This window comes from Megalops cyprinoides, chromosome 15 (assembly GCF_013368585.1).
Source record: "Megalops cyprinoides isolate fMegCyp1 chromosome 15, fMegCyp1.pri, whole genome shotgun sequence".
NCBI lineage: Eukaryota > Metazoa > Chordata > Actinopteri > Elopiformes > Megalopidae > Megalops > Megalops cyprinoides.
In genome coordinates, this window is record NC_050597.1 from 33,823,815 (window position 1) to 33,843,109 (window position 19,295).

General features: G+C 43.3%; 1 protein-coding gene across 1 annotated transcript in view; it reads right to left on the reverse strand.

Moving 5' to 3' along the window:
- Positions 1–17,733, reverse strand: part of ogdhl (oxoglutarate dehydrogenase L) — a 35,101-nt gene extending 17,368 nt beyond the window's left edge. The window contains exons 1-9 of the mRNA XM_036547105.1: positions 17,484–17,733; positions 16,727–16,897; positions 15,035–15,137; positions 4,826–4,941; positions 3,946–4,100; positions 3,645–3,791; positions 3,461–3,551; positions 3,035–3,214; positions 2,334–2,462 (exon numbers count right to left, since the gene is read on the reverse strand). Of these exons, the coding sequence (XP_036402998.1) occupies positions 2,334–2,462; positions 3,035–3,214; positions 3,461–3,551; positions 3,645–3,791; positions 3,946–4,100; positions 4,826–4,941; positions 15,035–15,137; positions 16,727–16,897; positions 17,484–17,702 (1,311 nt within the window). The 5' untranslated portion in view covers positions 17,703–17,733. The remainder of the gene's footprint in view (positions 1–2,333; positions 2,463–3,034; positions 3,215–3,460; positions 3,552–3,644; positions 3,792–3,945; positions 4,101–4,825; positions 4,942–15,034; positions 15,138–16,726; positions 16,898–17,483) is intronic.
- Between the last annotated feature and the right edge of the window lie 1,562 nt (positions 17,734–19,295).

Below are 19,295 nucleotides of genomic sequence, written 5' to 3' on the forward strand. Positions count from 1 at the left end.
ATATTGTTGATGAAATCAAGTTATATTCCTCAGATAGCAAATCCCCATTTGTGATAACACAGTTCCATGAAGCTAACCTCCCAGTGCTAGTAATGACATGGTTTCATGAAGCTAACTTCACAATGCTAGTGTTACAAGCCCCTCCCCTTTCTGTTTCTCTTTGAGATGGCCTGAGTGCGGGTGGAATCAACTGTGCTGCTGATCAGCACTAATGAGCCAATTGGTTGCACCTGTGCCATCCTGTTTAAAGAGGAGCAACTTTTGCCTGCAGGAGAGAGACACAAAAGAGAGAGACACACAGACACAGTTTCTCCCCAGCAAGTGGTCTACTTTTTTGTTTTGTTGTTTTTTCTCCCCAGTTTATTGTCTTTATTTTTTATGTTTTGGGCTTCCCTGCAAGATGTGAGAAATCCTTCTGTCTAACATAGAGTAGATAGAAAATAGGCTAGGAAGTGGTCCAGAAGACACTGTGTTTTGTGAACGGGAGAGAGGTAAGAGTTCACATGACATTTAGACCAGCCTAGCCTAGCTCCCACGTCTTGGCCCTCCAACTCAGGGAAGCCCATAAGTTTGTTTAATAAATTTCCCTGTTTGTTTTCTACTGTCAAAATGACTCATTTTCTCTTTTTATAGGGGTGGGACGATACTTTCGAGACACGATGCACCACGATACAATAATGTGTCGAAATATCTCGTGACGAGTCATGATATTTTCGTCCGGCTCCGTTATGCAAAAAAGCCCTCATGATTTAAGTAGTGAAATGATATCCAACAAAATAATAATTACACCGCCACCACACCAGGGGGCGACCATTAATACTTTTGATGTGGTACAATGGTCTCATCATTTGCACGCAGTCAGAGATGAACGCATACGTAGTTAGCCAATTCTCACTCAGTTAAGGATGGAGCAAGACATATGTGATGCACCTACACAACTTAAATCATTCGTGTGGCAAAACTTCGGATTTCCGGTGTGACACGATGATAAGGTAGTGGAGGAAGATAAAAGTATTTGTAAGATCTTCTGTAGAAATTCTCATTGCCGTTTAGCGCGTATGCTAAAACCGGTGCGATTACAACACTAGATTGGAAAAATTCTAGCTAATTTTAGCTTTGAGGAAACAGCGATTTAACGTTAAAAAATATAGCAAATCCTAACTGAAAACTATGAGAAGCTTAATAATGCTATTGAAAACATAATGAACCATGTAACGTAACACACGTGCCACAAGGCAAAAAAAAATAAGTTACGTGCGAAAGAATTAAATACAGTAGAAACTATGCCACAACAGCATAAGCGGCACATGTGCCGGGCGGGTAAAAGAACACATCCATGTGTTATTATTTTTGACAGTTGAAAACCAAATGACAAATGAAAATGCGGGACATTATCTCAATACGTGGGATGCGGGACAAAGGGTCAAAATGCTGTGTAGTACAATGCAAAGCGGGACACCTGGTCACCCTATCAGCCACAGAAGAGCTACTCATATGGTTTATTTCTGTGCAGCCCATGTTCATATTCGTCTCACTGTGCCGTCATGCGTGACAGGTGTAGGTTTGAAAGCTAAGCCATATTTTACTTTTTAAAAGATTTTATTTCTCACAGGAGGGACGAATATTTTAATTGTTGGATTGTAAACAAAGGAAAGATTTTCAACAGCAGGGGACATTGTAAGCTCTCAGAGGTCTCAGTTACTGACCAAAAATGTTGATTTGTTAATTTTTTCTGAAGAAGAACTTGTAAAAAGATTAGATTATTCAAGCCATGCAGCAGCCCTCCTAACTTAGATTTTTTTTTGTTCATAAGACACTGAGAGCATGCACAGGTGTGCGTTCTGCCTGCCCTGTTTGTTTTGAAGTTGTGGCTAGCTAAGAAAATAGCCCTGTTTTCTGCCATTTGTCTATTGGGAGTTGTTACATTTCAGTTTAGATATTAATGCTGGGCTACCCATTTAGTTTGATTACATTTAATAAAAAAGAGTATCGAGACTGTATCGTCTTGTTAACCCTGTATCGAGGATCATCTCGTCTCGTGGCCTGATTGTATTGCCCCACCCCTAGCTTCTTATGTTGGGCCCATAGCTACGCCGTAACACTAGCAATAATATGGTTCCATGAAGCTAACCTCCCAATGCTAGCAATAACCTAGTTCCATGAAGCTAACCTCCCAATGCTAGCAATAGTCCGGTTCCATGAAGCTAACCTCCCAATGCTAGCAATAACCTAGTTCCATGAAACTAAGCTTACAATGCTAGCAAATGCCAGGGCAGAGCTCAGTGCTGTTTTTCATGACATACTGTCAGAGAGCTCCAAGCATTTCGGCATACCTGATTGTTAACCACCACGTGGATGGTACCATGTGTGGTGTAGGATGGGAGCTCGCTCAGGTGGAAGGTTTCATAGACAACCCCCTGTCCAGCAAACGCTGCGTCTCCATGCATTAAGATGGACATCACCTAAAAAGCACAGACATGCTCTTCACACACCATAGAAAAAACACTTATGCCATATTTAATTATGGTTAAAGTTAATAGGACTAGCACAGTAAAGGTTACTAATGTAAAGCGAGAGCATTTAAATAAATGTGAGCATGTGGTCATAATTGTACAGTTCACCATCTATAGTATATCGCATACTGTATCTTTGTAAATAGGTTCAATGACTTTTATATTAATAATATAATGTCAAGAGGCTAAAAACAAACTATGTCTGGCTGACTTAACTGATTGAGCATTAGCAGCCAGTTACATTGGCTGAAATTGTCCCATTTTTTTCACATTTGTCAAAAACTGTGAATGGACATGAGATCAGTGAAAAAGGTATGAATCTGAATTGATTAGCTCAAAAAGCATATAAAGGACATACAGGATCCTGCAGAAGAACCATGGATTACTGATTTTCTCATGCAGACTAAGGTTAGTATGTTGGTTTTATCTTAGATGCTAATGTCAGAAAATGTTATCCTGCGGAAAGCGTTTTCCAGCTACACTGCGGGAGCTGCATATAGAGGGATAAAGAAAGGTGGAACCTTTTTGCCATGGGTGTCACCCCTGTAGAACTGCTCTGCCTTGGCCTTGCCTTGGACCACTGGGTCCACTGCTTCCAGGTGCGAGGGGTTGGCCATGAGGGATAGCGTGATGTTCCTGTCTGTCACACGGTTGATTCGCTCGTGATACATTCCCAGGTGATACTTCACGTCCCCTGAACCCTACCGATACAAGCACCCGATTACTGCCACACAAACTATCATGGCCTATAAAACACTAAATCACTGCTACACCCACCATTGCGGTCAATCAAAAAACCAAATTACTTCCACACCTACCATCGCAGCCAATAAAAACACCCAACTACTGCCACACCCACCACTGCGGCCAATATAAAATGTGATTACTGCCACACCCATCACCATGGCCACTGCAGCCACTTAGATTTCCTTTTAGCTGATTCTTACCTCATCTGCAGCTTCTAGTTTTGGATCAAACTGGCAGAAAATCTGATCCAAATCTTTCCGAACAACATTGGCCAGAACATTCAGCCGACCCCTAGAAAAGAAAAGGGTTACCTATCTGAGACACATTAGCAAAGATACAATGTCAGATGTCAGTGAGGGTAACCATCTCAGGGGTGTGGTGTACCGGTGGGGCATGCCCATGATGATGCTGTCGATGCCAGCCTCGCTCGACTTGTCAATGATGGTCTTCAAGGCCGGGATGAGAACTTCACAGCCCTCTAGCCCAAATCGCTTCTCTGAGGACCACTTCCTGGCCAGGAAATCTTCAAACCTGCTCAGAAAAACCATTGCAAGCAAACTGCAACCTGTGAACAAGGAGAGAGGTGGCAAGCAACCTGCTGCTTCGAGAAGGTCAAATATTGTGTAAAACACCCCTTTTTGCTGCCCACTGAGATATGCTGCTGTTGATTCCTGAGGGTACTGACCGTGTGGACCTCACCAGCCTGGCCAGCAGGGTCCTCTTCTCCTCATTGGTGAACTGCATGATCCCGGGGGTTTCAAATTTCTGCCTGATCCACTGGCACTGCTCCACATTGTTAATGAACATGAACTCCACTCCTATGTGACCACAGTATGACATCTACACATTCAAAAGAAATAGCAATAACTCCTTAAGCATGCAAGCAAACAGTGGCCTGCTAAACACTACTACTGACCTACTCACTTTTTGCAGAAATCCAAGATGAAGTTCAATATCATATTGAATATACAATACATGTTCAAAAATATTTGTGGCATGAATTGGTTATTTGAGGCCATGGATGAAACAAACTATCCCACCAAAGCATAAAGAGTTTAACACTGGGGAGATTAAATGTAGAGCACACTAAATGATATGTAAGTCTAGCTTTAGATGGCATCTGTGGACCTTAATCTGCACCATAAACACTTGATTCTGAATTGTCAATACAAACAATGTGATTGTGTCATGAACAACTATTGTTCTTAAGTGCTGGAATTGTCTTTACAATATCTTAATTACACATCCATTTTCAATTCCATCGGTTGGTATAGAATTCCTTGAACTTGACGACACATAAATGCTTCTTAATAGAGGTTGTTTGGATTGTCCTAGTTATGCATACAAATAGCCGCGCGTTGCTCTTATCCTGCAGGTTACGGCTCTGCACAGACCCCATCGCCCTCACCTCTAGCCCCCCCCCCCCCCCCCCCCAACCCCACACCCCCTCACCTACAATCTGGGAATGACCGACATGATGCTCCTGGGTCTGGCTCTGGCTCCCCATACAACCACTCCCCCCCTCCCACACACACACACACACACACACACACACACACCCTCACCTCCAATCTGCGAATGATCTCCCTCAGAGTCAGGGTGGTTTCGCCGCCTCCGATGAAGGTGGTGGCAGGCAGCTGGAAGGTCTTATCCAAATCTGACTCATGCAGCCCATAGAATGCTGTCAAGGAGGAAGAAAGAGAAACAGGTCAAATCTTGGGCTTGGGTTGTGAATTCATCAGGTACAGACATGGTGAGATCTGGAGCTGAGATGCACATCACAGTATTCAGCACTGCAGGTCTGAGGCTGCAGGTTCCAATGGCTGCTGCTTTGCCCCCATGGAGGTTAGAACTATATGCTATAACAAACATTTCGTTGTAAAATGAATCACAGGCTGTGAAATGTGCAAAATGTCATCAACAAAAGAGATACCATTAAATATTGAGATATATATAATATTGAATATCTGTTCACGATCTCTGTGAAGGAGACCTGACCCTGTTCTCCCTGACTCCCGATTTTGGATTTGCCCCCGGACTGCTTCTCTGTGTTTCGAACCCTGCCTGTCTCTGGATTTACGAACTGCCTGTCCCTTTCAATAAAGCGCCTGGAACCGGAACATCCTGTGGTCCGCGTTTGTGTCCCGATCACCGGCGCTAACACTGGGGAGCAGGGGAAGGCTTGTTTTGTCTCTGCTGTTGTTGTAGGCTAGTTTCTTCATCTTTGGTTTGTATTTTAAAATAAATTATTGGTTTCTTTTAACCTGTTGCTATTTTCTACTCATTAATGAGAGAAGTGTCGGCCAGCTTCTCTACAATCCCTTTCAAAATTTAAAATGGTTGTGAATGGGGTGGCAGTGTAGCATAGTGGTAAGGAGCAGGGCTTATAACCAAAAGGTTGCTGGTTTAGTTCCCTGCTAGGGCACTGCTGCTGTACCCTTGGGCAAGGTACTTTACCCAGAAGTACCTTGGTAAATATCCAGCTGTTTAAATGGATAAAATTTTAACATATGTAAGTTGCTCTGGATAAGACCATCTGCTAAATGACAATAATGTAATGTAATGAACCCTGTGTTCATTGCCCTCGTCTGACCTTTGGAAACTGCATCACAGAATCTGAGTCATGTTACTGTGAAAACACGACATCAGCGACTGACATCTTATTTCTGATTATGTCAAATGTATTTTCTTTCCTAACGGATGCAAGAAAAACCTACTGCAATCTGGACCAAAATGTTCACGGACCCAAGCATGGTGAAACTTCCCCTCTGAAGTCTGAGACAGGTGTGCGGTGTGCTTTGAAATCCATGCCAAAGATGGCCCTCCTTTTTCCTGAAATTCTGATCAGGGTTGGGTGGACATGGATCAGATGGCATTGTGTACCATGTGCTCATGTACCATTGCAACAAGTGTGCAATTACAAGGCTAAGAAGGAGGCTCTTTGTTCGGTTCCAGCTGCCAAACTGTTCTACTCCTTCCCCTCCTGCCAGGATGCTAAATCAGCACTAAATCAGCGCTTGTGGTGAAACTCTTAAAGAGGGCAGCTGAATTAAGATGAATGTTAGACAAGGAGACAGGTGGCTTGGATAACGCTTGTGCTCAGGGTCTGTCATCTCCTGCTTACCTGTCTACTGGACACAGGCACTCTGACACAACGGCAGCACATTATGCATAACTTCAGAGAGCTCTGGCAGGGAAAAAGAGGTGTAAGCTACACCCTACATGCTCACAAGTTGATTGCACCGAAAGAGAAGATATACACTGTTATCCTGAGAGTCTGCTACATGATCATACATGCGACCCAGCGATAAATTCAACGGACAGAGTCCCCCTCAGAGACTTCAACTTCAGCTAGCCAACAAGCACAAGAGGAGACAGGTGCAAATCAAATTAAAGGGATGCTAGTAAAAGGGGAGGGGAGGACACAAACATTTGCAGAGTCCATAGCAGTCTGACAGCCTGTTGGAGAAGCTTCATGTTTCATGTGAATGAGCACCGCATCAATGCCAGATAACAAATATGTAGAAGGACAGAGAGCGGAGAAACCTGGCACTGACTATTTTTCATCCTGCTCTGAGATCCTGTCCTGCATGCTGTCATTTTCACTACAGGACCCAGAGCTGGATTACTGCAGATAGATGTATGACGCCTCCTGACGGCATGACGGCTCTTCTGATAGCATTAACTGTTGCTGTTTGTGTTGTCTACAGCTTTGTCTCCAGAGCAAATCCCACAAGGCGGATGATGCCAGAAGGTCCCAGGGGAGTGAATTATGTGCACTCCACCATGTCTCTGAACATGCCATGGTCCTTTGCCTGCATACACCACATGATATATGACTCATCTAATAGTGAGAGGCTCTTCTCAGTAAATCAGGCAACCTTAACAATGATCGTAAACAGGGATGAAAGGTTTGGCCCCCCTTCCTCTTTGTACTCTTCATGACATGGATGTTGATGTGATACACTGTTTTTTAAAAATATTTAATGTTACTTAATGGAGCATAGTTTTGATATAGTGCATAGGGATATTGGTGTTTCCACTAACACTGTTCTCTGATCTGTGGCTGTAGAGACAACCCTATTTGGAAACATGACATATAAACACAACAGCAGTCTCTCAGCTCCTGTGAGCTCAGTTTGATTGGTTTACATTCAGGTAGCTTATTGTGTGCTTGTACAGTGCGGTTGAGTGTGCCAGATCTTCATTGTTCTGAAATGGAATTGGTTGGGAATTGGTTTGAGGAGTGTCACCGGTACTGTGTTTTTTGTGCTTTGAACTCTATATAAATATTTATGTTATACAGCTACATACTGTACCACCACAGCCACCATAACATCACACCATAACAACAGACACCGTACCACACATACTGTACCACCATAACACTAAACACCGTGCCATATATACACAATCATAACATCAAACACCATAACACCACATAACGTGCCACCATGACCATAACAGTAAACCATTACATCATAACCCAAAAACACCGCACTACACATATACGTATACAGTACCGTAACACCAAACGCTGTACCACCGCAAACACCGTGCTGGCACACATAAACAGCAGGACACCAAGACACCATTAGGCACATGCCACACATATAATGCTTCACTATTAGAAGCAGCAGAGCTCAATAAGAGGAGAAAACTGCACCTAATTACAGCATGCGAGACACAGCCCACACTGCTGATGTGAACTGTGAGAGCCCTGCTGGCACATTAGTGCTTTGGTCTGAAGTGAAACGTTCCAGACAACACCTGACATGCTAAACTGGAGAGCAGGTGGAAGTAATTAGGCAAAGCTGTTGTGCTTTGCTTTGCCGCCACTAAGAATCTGCACAAACAGTTCCGGATTTTAATATAGCACTTCTCAGAGCAGTATCATCTACATAAGCTTGCTCTCTTTCAGCAAGTCACCTCCCTGTTCCTACTGCTCTCGTTAGATGCGTCACCTCCTGCATTGCCTGTCTTAGCATGTGACAGCTCCCACCAACACTGCCTCTACACCTATCTCTCTGCAGGGGGGAGGGGGCTTCAATGTAGGGGCTGCTTTGGGAACCCTGCTAAGCTGTTGCATTCAGAACATTAGCACTGATATCAATTTCTTTGACATTTAAGAACATACAAAATCTGCCCAATCATATCAGTTTTTTTTGTCTCAGAGAAATGCTTGTTAGCTCAGAGTAGATTATGGAGTTGTCAAACAATAAGCACTGGGCATTCTGAAAAAAAAACTGCTTGTCAAAGAAAGCATTTTAATTCTAGTTTCCTACTGATCATTTAGGACATTTAATCCTCTCTATAAACAATACAAGTACAGCAATCCATTCTGACTGCATAAGCCCAAACAGTGAAAAAGCTAAACAGACATGATGCCTTTGGATGAGAGTAGCATATACTATATATCAATATGAAGTAAAAATACAAACCATGATGTAGGCAATATATATACACATCAAAATGCACAGCAAGCATCCCTATTAATGCCACATCCATGTTAACAGAATCTAAAAAGGGACTAAAACATTTTTACAACACTAAGCTTCATATTTTGACCTATAAAACAGACCAAAATAGTTTTCTTGGTCAATTACTTCCCAGTTTTCTTTATTCTGTTTTATGATACATTGGGCTTTCATATGAGTCAGAACAGGAGTGGTGCAGGAGTAGATAGGATAGAAGAGTCCAAGGATAAATAGACTGTGATACAGCAAAACAATCCATTGAAATTAAATGCTCACAAAGATACAAATCTATAAAAGACCTTCCCGTTTTGCAGGAAGTAGGAGCTGGCACCTGTCAACATGAGGCAACAGCGGCACTTTCAAAGATGGAAAAACACCTCCAGCTTACTACAATGCACCTATCATCACTATGAAATAGCACATAAGCCATGTCATATTAGAACATCTAATGTGCAAATGTAAGTTTAAGGTGCAGGGTTTCAGAGCACACACACAGAGCACACACACACACACACGTACACACATAGAGCCCAGATGATCATAGCTAAGAAACCTGGAGCTATGAGGTGACAGTTAGGCTGTCTGTGCCATCACAGCACATGCTAACAAATGTGTAGGTTTTACCACAACACAGCAACAAAATGTGCTAGCTATACAACATCATGCCAACATCCCACAGAAAGCTTACGTGCAAAAGCTAATTCCCACAAACACACACATGGTAGCTTCCTTACAGATCTCACTCACTACAGAGGACTGAGAGAACAGTAGAAAGACATCTCTCATTACAGAGGATAAAGAGAACAGCGGAAAGACATCCCTTATTACAGAGGAGAGGGAGAACAGCAGAAAGGTGTCCCTCACTACAGAGAACAGAGTGAACAGCGAAAGACATCTCTCACTACAGAGGAGAGAGATAACAGCAGCAAGAGGACCTTCATTACAGAAGACACAGAGAGAAGTGCAGCAACAGGTCTGTCACTACAGTGGACAATCCTCTTGGATCCTGGCGGTCACCCTTGCAAAAGAGACTTTATATATCAATGGGTTTTTTCCTGGTTAAACAAAGGTTAAATAAAATAAATAAAAAGAGAACAGCATGGCAGAATGCCCAGGTGAGAGCAAGCTAAGCCAATTACAATGAGTGAGAGGTCAACAACTTCTCACATGTGGACCCTGAACTGCAGGCATTTGCACATCCAAAATGATCTAAACTCTAAACAAAAATGTCTGTTTTCTTCATTACTGCATTATTGAATTAAGAATGCATTATCTACAGCTGATTACTGGGACAGAAGCAAGTTACTTGCTCGCTTGCTCTAGCCTGGATGAGTTCCTGCTGTGTTTGTTTGTGTTGTGTTTGTGGAGTGGTCTCTGTGCTATTACATTCAATAGGATAAAACTAAAAATTGGGGCTATTTACCTAGCTATTAAATAAGGTAGGTCTGATCTGCTCCTAAAGTTGAATCTTTTGTTGCCGTTAGGGGACAGAGAGGGAATTTTCCACTTTTTTCCTCCATCAAAGCGTTATCCAACAAGATCATTGGCAAACGCAGCTAATTCGGCTCTAGCCAACGAGAGGTTTTTTGTGGTTTTTCGCCCTCTCAGGAGCAAATCTTCAAACAATTAAGCAGTGCACATTACCTAGCTAGTCGGGTAGTTTAGCTAGCTAGCTGGTTTGCTTGTTTAATTTTTTCTACTATTTTTCAGCATCAGATTTTAGCATATTCTGATTCTGGTTGTGTTAGTGCGTCTGCTGAACTGTAAACATAGTTTTATTGTATTTAGGCTAAGTGGCATTTCTTGTTCTTGATTACTGCCTTTGACTGTTCTGAGCCACCTCTGTGCTTTTAGCACTTTTTTTTAGCTGGTAATTCTGTCTCGGCAGTAAATCTTTATTTAGGGAAAGCGTTTCATTTAGGGGAAAAAATGTGGCCAAAACTGTGTGAGAGTTTCCAGATGATCGGATTTCTGGAGGGAGACCTCCAGGATGAGTTCATCTGCGACCGTTGCCGACTTGTTGAGCACTTGGAGAACAAGATTCTTGATCTCGAGGCCCAGCTAGGCTGGACTCCACAGTAATCCTGAATTGTTAGAGTTCCAGGAACTGATCAGTACGCCCTATAGAGAGATAGTCTGCTCACCCAAGCCAGGTAGGGGGGAAGATACAGGCCAGATAGGGCGAGAGAGCTACAGTAGGGCGTAGGCATAGAAGGGGCCACAAAATTCCAAGAGGGGCGGCATCTCCAGAGATTGCGGTGACCAACCGTTTCGTGCCTCTGCAGGAGAAGTTGCCCCATGATCCTGCGAGTGGGAGGACTGAAGAGCCCCAGGGCACTCAGACGGCATCATCCTCCAAGAAAAGGGAGTTAGTGATAGTGGGGGACTCAATCATTAGAGGGGTAGATAGCATAGTGTGGTCGCATGGTCTGTTGCCTGCCTGGTGCCCAGGTTGGAGACCTCCTGGAGAGCGTGGACAAGCTCCTGGCCAGAGCGGGGGAGGATCCAGTGGTCATGGTCCATGTTGGAGCCAATGACATAGGAAAGGGTAGGTCCGGGGTTCTGCAAGAAAAATTTATTGAGCTAGCGGGGAAGATTAGGAGCAGAACCTCCACGGTAGTCTTCTCTGGAATTCTACCAGTACCACGTGAAAGCAAAGGGAAGCAAGCCTTTATGTGGAGGTTTAACACGTGGCTACAAACCTGGTGTAGGAAAGAGGGGTACAGGTTTATGGGGCACTGGGACTCTTTTTGGAACAGGGGTGACCTATACAAGCATACAGCTTGTACAGGAGTACAGCTGCACTGGGCCAGTGTCTGCTTAGGGTAGCAGAGAGTTATTTAAACTAGGGTCTGGGGGGCAGTGAGAGGGGTAGGGATAGACAGACTGCCAGAATAGAACACACCATGGCTAAATATTGTATTAGTAGTGAGGAAACGATGCTTGTAAATCAGTCAGAGTAGCACTGTAATAGAGGTGGTTCTGAGCAGCTGGGGGTGGGGGTGAAGGACAAGAAATGCACACGTGGTACCCTGAAATTCCTCTGTTTAAATACTAGAAGCATAAAAAATAAAATTTTGGATCTAGAAACCGTTATGAGTAATAGTAACTTTGATGTTGTTGGGATCACAGAGACGTGGCTTGGTGCAAGGGATGGGGATGAATACAACGTAGAGGGATACAAGCTGCTAAGAAAAGATAGAATCAATAGAAGAGGAGGAGGCGTAGCTCTCTATGTAAAGGATAATCTTAATATTCAGGAAATACCAGGAATGGAGCCCCTTGGTGTTAGTGAAGACATATGAATTAAAATATTGGGGGAAAATCAAAGTCTGAATGTTGGAGTATGCTATAGGCCACCAGCCTCAGACAGCAGTGTCAATAGTATGCTCTTTGATAACATTAAACTAGCATGTCAGGAGGGTGAGACAATAGTAATGGGGGACTTCAATTACCCTTCAATTAATTGGAAAGCTGTGTCAGGTCAAGGTAAATGTGAGGAAGAGTTTTTGGATGTTGTAAATGACAACATCAAACATTGTTACTCAACCCACGAGAGAGAACACAATCCTAGATCTGGTTCTGTGTAATAATCCTGATAGAATCGGCAGTATTGAGGAAGGGGAACCACTCAGTACAAGTGACCATAGTTCAATTACATTTGAAGTTTTTTGGCAAGTTAAGTCTGCATTCTCCAATGCTAGAGTATTCAACTTTAGACAAGCTGACTTTATTAAGATTACATTTACATTTACATTTATTTATTTAGCAGACGCTTTTATCCAAAGCGACATACAAAAGTGCATACAGTAAGTATAGCGACAGTACGGGGACAGGATGTGTACAAGATGTGTGATTAAACAAGGAATATAAACTGGGTACCTCTTCTAGGTGGTAAAACTGTGAAAGAAATGTGGTGCATATTTAAAACGATTATTCTGGATGTACAGCGTAAATTCATTCCGCAAGTGAGAAAAGGGAAGCTGAAAAAGAAGCATCCACAGTGAATGAATAAGTCGCTACGGAACAGTTTGAAGCAAAAAAGGAAATTATTTAGAAAATACAAGTTGGACAGCTCAGATGGTAATAAGATTGAATACAGTAATATGCAAGCTCAAGTTAAGAAAAAAATAAGGGAAGCTAAAAGGTGTTTTGAAAGACAGATTGCACTAGAAGCAAAGAGCAACTCTAAACGCTTTTTTCAATATTATGGTCGAAAAAAGGATCGTTAAGGATGAAATAAGAGGTATAAAAAATAAGGATGGAGTTATGGTTTACGATAACAAAGCTATTGCTGATACACTAAACAGTTACTTTGTGGAGAGTTTCACTAGTGAAGTGTTTTCGCATATGCCTTCAGGTGCAGTCAGTTCTCAGAGACTTATGGATTTAAATGATGCAGAAGTACTAGATAAACTTCAAAAATTTAAAACAAATAAGGCAGCAGGCCCTGATAGAATATATCCAAGAGTTCTCAGAGAACTAGCAGAGGAGGTTTACAAGCCTCTGACAGTTATATCCCTTAAAACTGGAGAAATGCCAGATGACTGGAAACATGGCAGTGTAGTACCTATCTACAAGAAAGGAGACCAGACTGATCCAGGAAATTATAGGCCTGTCATCTTAACTTGTATCGCATGCAAAATACTGGAATCCATCATTGGGGATAATTTAGAATTATTCCTGGAACGAAATGGTGTCTTAAATGATAGCCAATACGTCTTTTGCAGAGGGAGGTCATGCTTACAAACCTCCTGGACTTCTTTGAGGAAGCTACAGCATGTCTGGACTCAAACCAAGCTTATGATATTATCTATTTGGACTTTCAAAAGGCATTTGACAATGTTCGGCACGAGAGGCGCATATTGAAAGTGAAATCTGCAGGAATTACAGGAGCTATCACTGAGTGGGTTTGAAGTTGGTTGTCTAATAGAAAGCAGACTGTAACTGTGGGAGGAATTGTATCAGAGCAAGGTCCTGTACAAAGTGGAGTCCCGCAGGGATTGGTGTTGGGGCCTTTGCTATTTCTTATATACATAAATTATCTTGATGCAGAGGTTAGTAGTAAAATAGTAAAATTTGCAGATGACACAAAACTAGGGGGTCTAGCCAACAGTATAGAATCAACTAAGGTAATACAGGAAGACCTAAACAGCATCCAAAACTGGGCAGATACCTGGCAGATGACATTCAATTTAGATAAATGTAAAGTCTTGCATGTGGGAAATAAGAACCTTAGACAAGACTACTTCATGGGTGTAAAAAAACTAGAATGTGCTCAGTTTGAAAAAGACTTGGGAGTAATAGTCGACCCAAGCATAACAGGATCTAGGCAGTGTGCTGTAGCAGTAAAAAAGGCCAACAGGATGCTGGGATATATAGCCAAAGGTATTGAGTATAAATCTAAAGAGGGTATATTGAAATTATACAATGCCTTAGTCAGACCTCACTTGGAATACTGTGTGCAGTTCTGGGCACCGCACAATAAAAAAGGTTCAAAGAAGGACAACTAAATTAGTTCCTGGCATGAAATATAAAAGCTACGAGGAACGACTCAAGTTACTTAACCTATTTAGATTAAGTGAGAGGAGGCTTAGGGGTGATTTACACTGCAAAAAATAGCCCTTCAAAAAAAAGAAATAAAGTAATTAATACAATTGTAATTGTAAGGTAATTGAGGTATTTAAATTTATAAAAGGAATCAATAAGGTTAACTATAATAGATTTTTTATGGTGAGTTCAGTCTGTAAAACAAGAGGACATAAATGGAAACTAGTTAAGAGTAAGTTCTGCACTGATATAAGGAAATATTATCTTACACAAAGAGTTATCAATACATGGAATAGGTTGCCAGGTCATGTAGTTGAGGCAGAGACCCTTGCTGTGTTCAAGTTTAGACTTGATGCAGTTTTGGATACTCTTTAATTAAGAAATGGTGAGCTTAGTTGGGCCGAATGGCCTGTTCTCGTCATCATATGTTCTTATGTTCTTACCCTTCTGACAAACAGAAGCCAGCCCTGGCTTCCCAAATATCCTCACAATGCAAAGAGCCGTGATCAACTTCAGCCATTACACAAAGAGACCCAAATAAAGTAAAAATACATGGATTAGTAAAAGATTATAGACAGGCATACGACTGTAAAGTCAAGCAAGCAAATCACATCATCAACTCTGTAATTACACGTATTTGAATTTATTCAAATGATCCATATTGCACTTTCTATACACTATACATAACACTGCTAATTGCAAAGACAACAGATTAAAATGGGCAGTAGGTACAGAGAAATGTCTCACCCAGTTTGTCTATGGTGGTGATCAAATCTGAAGGAACAAAAGAGTCCAGGTCAGCCTCTAGGATTCCGAGGGGGTCCAGCCGTGCCACATGATGCCCACGAATCTGCAAACAAGGAGGGAAGACTGCAGCGCATTATAGAGGACAAGTGAATGTAACCTCTGGAGTTTAGAGAGCATCATGACAAGGCAACATGACCCAGACCTACGCATTCCATCCTGAGCTAATAAAAAAACACACACCGGAAAACAAAGCATAACTCTAACAACACAACTTGCAAAGGGCTTGTTGGTTTGGTTGACCCACACATGGAAACCATTTGTCATTGCTGTCATGACATGGAGTCTGTGCCGTGAACTGGTGTTGACTGCCTTAGAGCCGCCCTCATGACTATGCCGGTTCCTTGCCTCCCGTCCCCTAGTTATGCTGCCATAATGTTAGTCTGCCGGGGTTTTTTCCTTGTTGCACACTGGCACCTTTTTTCCCTGCCCCTCCTCTCCTGCCTCTCTGCTGTACATTTCTGTCATTCTTACCATTCACTAATCATTGTTCTCTATTTGTTTCCTGTCCCTGCTCCGGGCTCCTGCCTGGAGCTGTAGTCCAAACATCACACCCCGATCTCCAGTCCTGCTACTTCGCTGCCCTGTCTATAACTCCAACTGCGTGCCAAGAACCGGACATTCTCTAGGATAGATTTTATAATTACTCTGTTATTTACTACTGTCTATCAAAACTCACATGTCTTAAAGTACATTGTACAATTTCAAGTATTCTCTGTAATTCTATCTGCCCAATGCCGGCCAGAAGCAGATGGGCTCCACCTCTGAGCCAGGTTCTGCTCAAGGTTTCTTCCTGTAAATTAGGGAGTTTTTCCTTGCCACTGTTGCCTCAGGCTTGCTCTCAGGAGGTCTCAGGCCAATGTAAAGCTGCTTTGTGACAACTTAGTTGTGTTGTAAAAAGCTCTATACAAATAAAATTGAATTGAACTGAATTAAATTAATCACACTGGCTGTGTGCACAATCCAGCAAGGGCCCTGCCAGAGACAGGAGTGAACAGGAGACTTGGCCAACAGACAGAACTTAATCTATCTCTTTGATACTCTTGCTGTTTAGGGAAGAAGGGAAATGCTACCACCTGCTTTGTTTATTTTGATATTTTATTTTCAAAAACTGTCTAAGTAAATTTAGCTGGCCATTTGCAAAACTACATTGACCAAAACAATAATGTAGCAAATATGTTATTCACACTTTACAAGAGTCCATTTGAAACAGATACACTGTAGTCAAGCAGTCACTGTATTGGTGCAGATAGACTGTGCTGATACAGGCAGACTGTGCTGACAGAGCTAGACTGTGCTGATATAGATATACTGTGCTGAAGCACACAGACTGTGCCGATACAGAGAGACTGTGCTGATACAGACAAACTGTATTATTAGATAGCTTGTACTGATACAGATACACTGTATTGATGTAAATGTACTGTGCTGATGCAGACAGACTGTATTTATATAGATGTATTGTACTGATGCAGATAGGCTGTATTTATATAGATGTACTGTATCAATCCAGATAGGCTGTATTAATGTAGTAACTGTACTGATGCAGATAGGCTGTATTAATGTATGTGTACTGTACTGGTGTAGTCACATTGCACTGATGCAGATGGGATGCTCCTGCACGGGTCAGAGTACCTGGTATGCCCTGATGAGTGTGTGCACTGCCAGGTGATCCTCCACCACCTTCTGGGCCATGCCTGGGGTCTGGGACATGGCACGCCCCTGGAGCAGGGCAGAGGGGCGGCTCTCGCTCCCCTCAGCAGGCATGGCACCAGCTTGCGCGTTTCGGAAGAAGGCATCCCAAGACTGCAAGGGCAACAAAATCAATGTTGTGGTGCTCCTGGGCATGTCTGCACACCACACTTCAGGCCAAAAAACCTCAACAAAGTGCTAATTAACATATAATGAGGACGACATTCATTCACTAATACAAAACATGCCGAAAACACACAGCCTCTGTGAGTTTCCCAGCTACCCAATACAAACACACAGATTTGACACTAACACGATCAGCAGCACAGTCCCCACATTACCACTATCCTGACTGGAATTACTCAGATACTCAACAAGAGAAGCTACAGGAAGTGGAATCCCTTTGAGAAGAGTTACATGTTCTTTAATAAGAGGCTGTCATGTTCCCATGCACCATTTTATTGCACTTTTATTATTTTTTTCATTCTTCTTGTTTACTCTGGGCAGACATGTGGAACGATTCTAATGTATGTCTCTAACTCTTGACGTTGCTGATGTATACCAATCATTGGTTGGTTGCTTGTGTGAATATGTGTTATTGTATTTTGCCTCTGTATGTTTGTGACAAGGTGAATTTTGCCACCATGGATCAATAAAGAATATATCATCAATGAAATATGCAACAAACAGCCTCCAGTACCTCATGAACATTTTTGTGATCTTCCAGCCAGGCGTAGTACATCTCCTTCACGTAGATGGAGCTGCCATCCCCCAACGCTGGATCCGGAGCCCTGGAGGAGCACCCCCGGTGGGGGTCAAGGAGGCCTCGCCCTGACACAGGCTGCCTCCCCTTTATCCATGACACCCAATGACCCCTCAGGACCCCTGCAATCCCTGCAAATGCTCGCAGCTGGCTCATCTCCGATCAGCCCAACCAGTCACCAGCACACCCTAACACAGAGAGGAGGGGAGAGGGAGCAGTCCCCAGCACACCCTAACACGGAGAGGAGAGGAGAGGAGAGGAGAGGGGGCAGTCACTAGCCCACCCTAACACAGAGAGGAGAGGAGAGGGAGCAGTCACCAGCCCACCCTAACACACAGAGGAGAGGGAGCAGTCACCAGACCACACAAACACCGAAAGGAGAGGGAGCAGTCACCAGAACACCCAAACACAGAGAGCACAGGAAGCAGTCACAAGCCAACCATAATGCACAGAAGAGAAGGAGCAGTCATCAACCTAACACAGAGAAGAGAGAGAACAGTCACCAGCCCACCTTAACACAGAGAGAAGGAGCAATCACCACCCTCACACAGAGAGGAGAGAGGGCAGTCACCTGCCCACCCTAAAACAGAGAGGAGAGGGAGCAGTCACCACCATAACACAGAGAGGAGAAGGAGCAGAGTGTTACCTAACAGCCAGTTGAAATGTTTAACCTGTTCTGACACAGACATGACCATATCAATCTCCCTGGGCCTGAATTTAGCTGGCTATCAGTACAGGGCTGTGCCTGTGCCTCACTGAATTATCATCTTATTTTCTGTCACTCTGTACCTCCACTGTGGTGAAATCCTTCCCTGTACATTTAGAGGCCTTCCCTTCAAAAAAAAAAAAAAAAAAAACCCTCACATTTCAAAATGGCTGCAATTTTGAGACACCAATGCAATTCTCAAATTCATTTTCACTGAGATGAATGGCTCTGTATTTTAAGTAACTTCTAAACTAGAGCAAGAAAATAATGCTCTCCAACTGAAATGCTGCTTGTCATACCAAACATGCAGGCAGCCATGTGACAAATAATACATGTGGATATTCTATTTTTCTACAGCTCAAGTAAAAAAAAAATTAACGGTGCAAAGACCTGCCACAATTTGTCAAGGATTAGCATTGTAATGTGCTCACTGTGAGAAACTTGTAAGGGCTCAGGCAAGGACTCAGTCGCAGACCAAGAGAGCTTCAGGTTCCAGGCGGGTTTATTAATGACGGCAGGCAAGTTGCACAACAAAAGCAGGCAGGGTCGAAAACCGGAAGGCAGTCCGTGGACAAAAGCAGGGTCGGTAACAGAAGCAGGCAGGGTCAGGAACCGGGCAGGCAAACGATCAGGCAACGGGACAAAACGGCAGGCAGAAAACAAAGACGAAGGGCAGGCAGAGTCAAACACGGAGAAATCAGACATCCAAAAAACTGCGGGAACGAAACAGGTACGAAACACACTGCAACGAACTGGCAAACAAGACAGGAACAAGCGGGGTAGAAATAGGGCTGGGCTGATGAGGAGATGGGATGCAGGTGAGCAGGCAGGCAGGTGAAGGTAATGGGGCAATCAGGTGGGCGGGGACCAGGCAGGGAGCGGGGCGGGGCTGGAACACAAGGAAAAACAAAAAGCACATGGACAGGGAAAAACAAAAACACCACAGCTAGGGGGGCGGAGCCCTGACAGTACCCCCCCCCCCCTACGGACGCCCCCAGGCGTCACAGCGGGTTCGCCAGGGTGCTGGCGATGGAAGTCTCGGA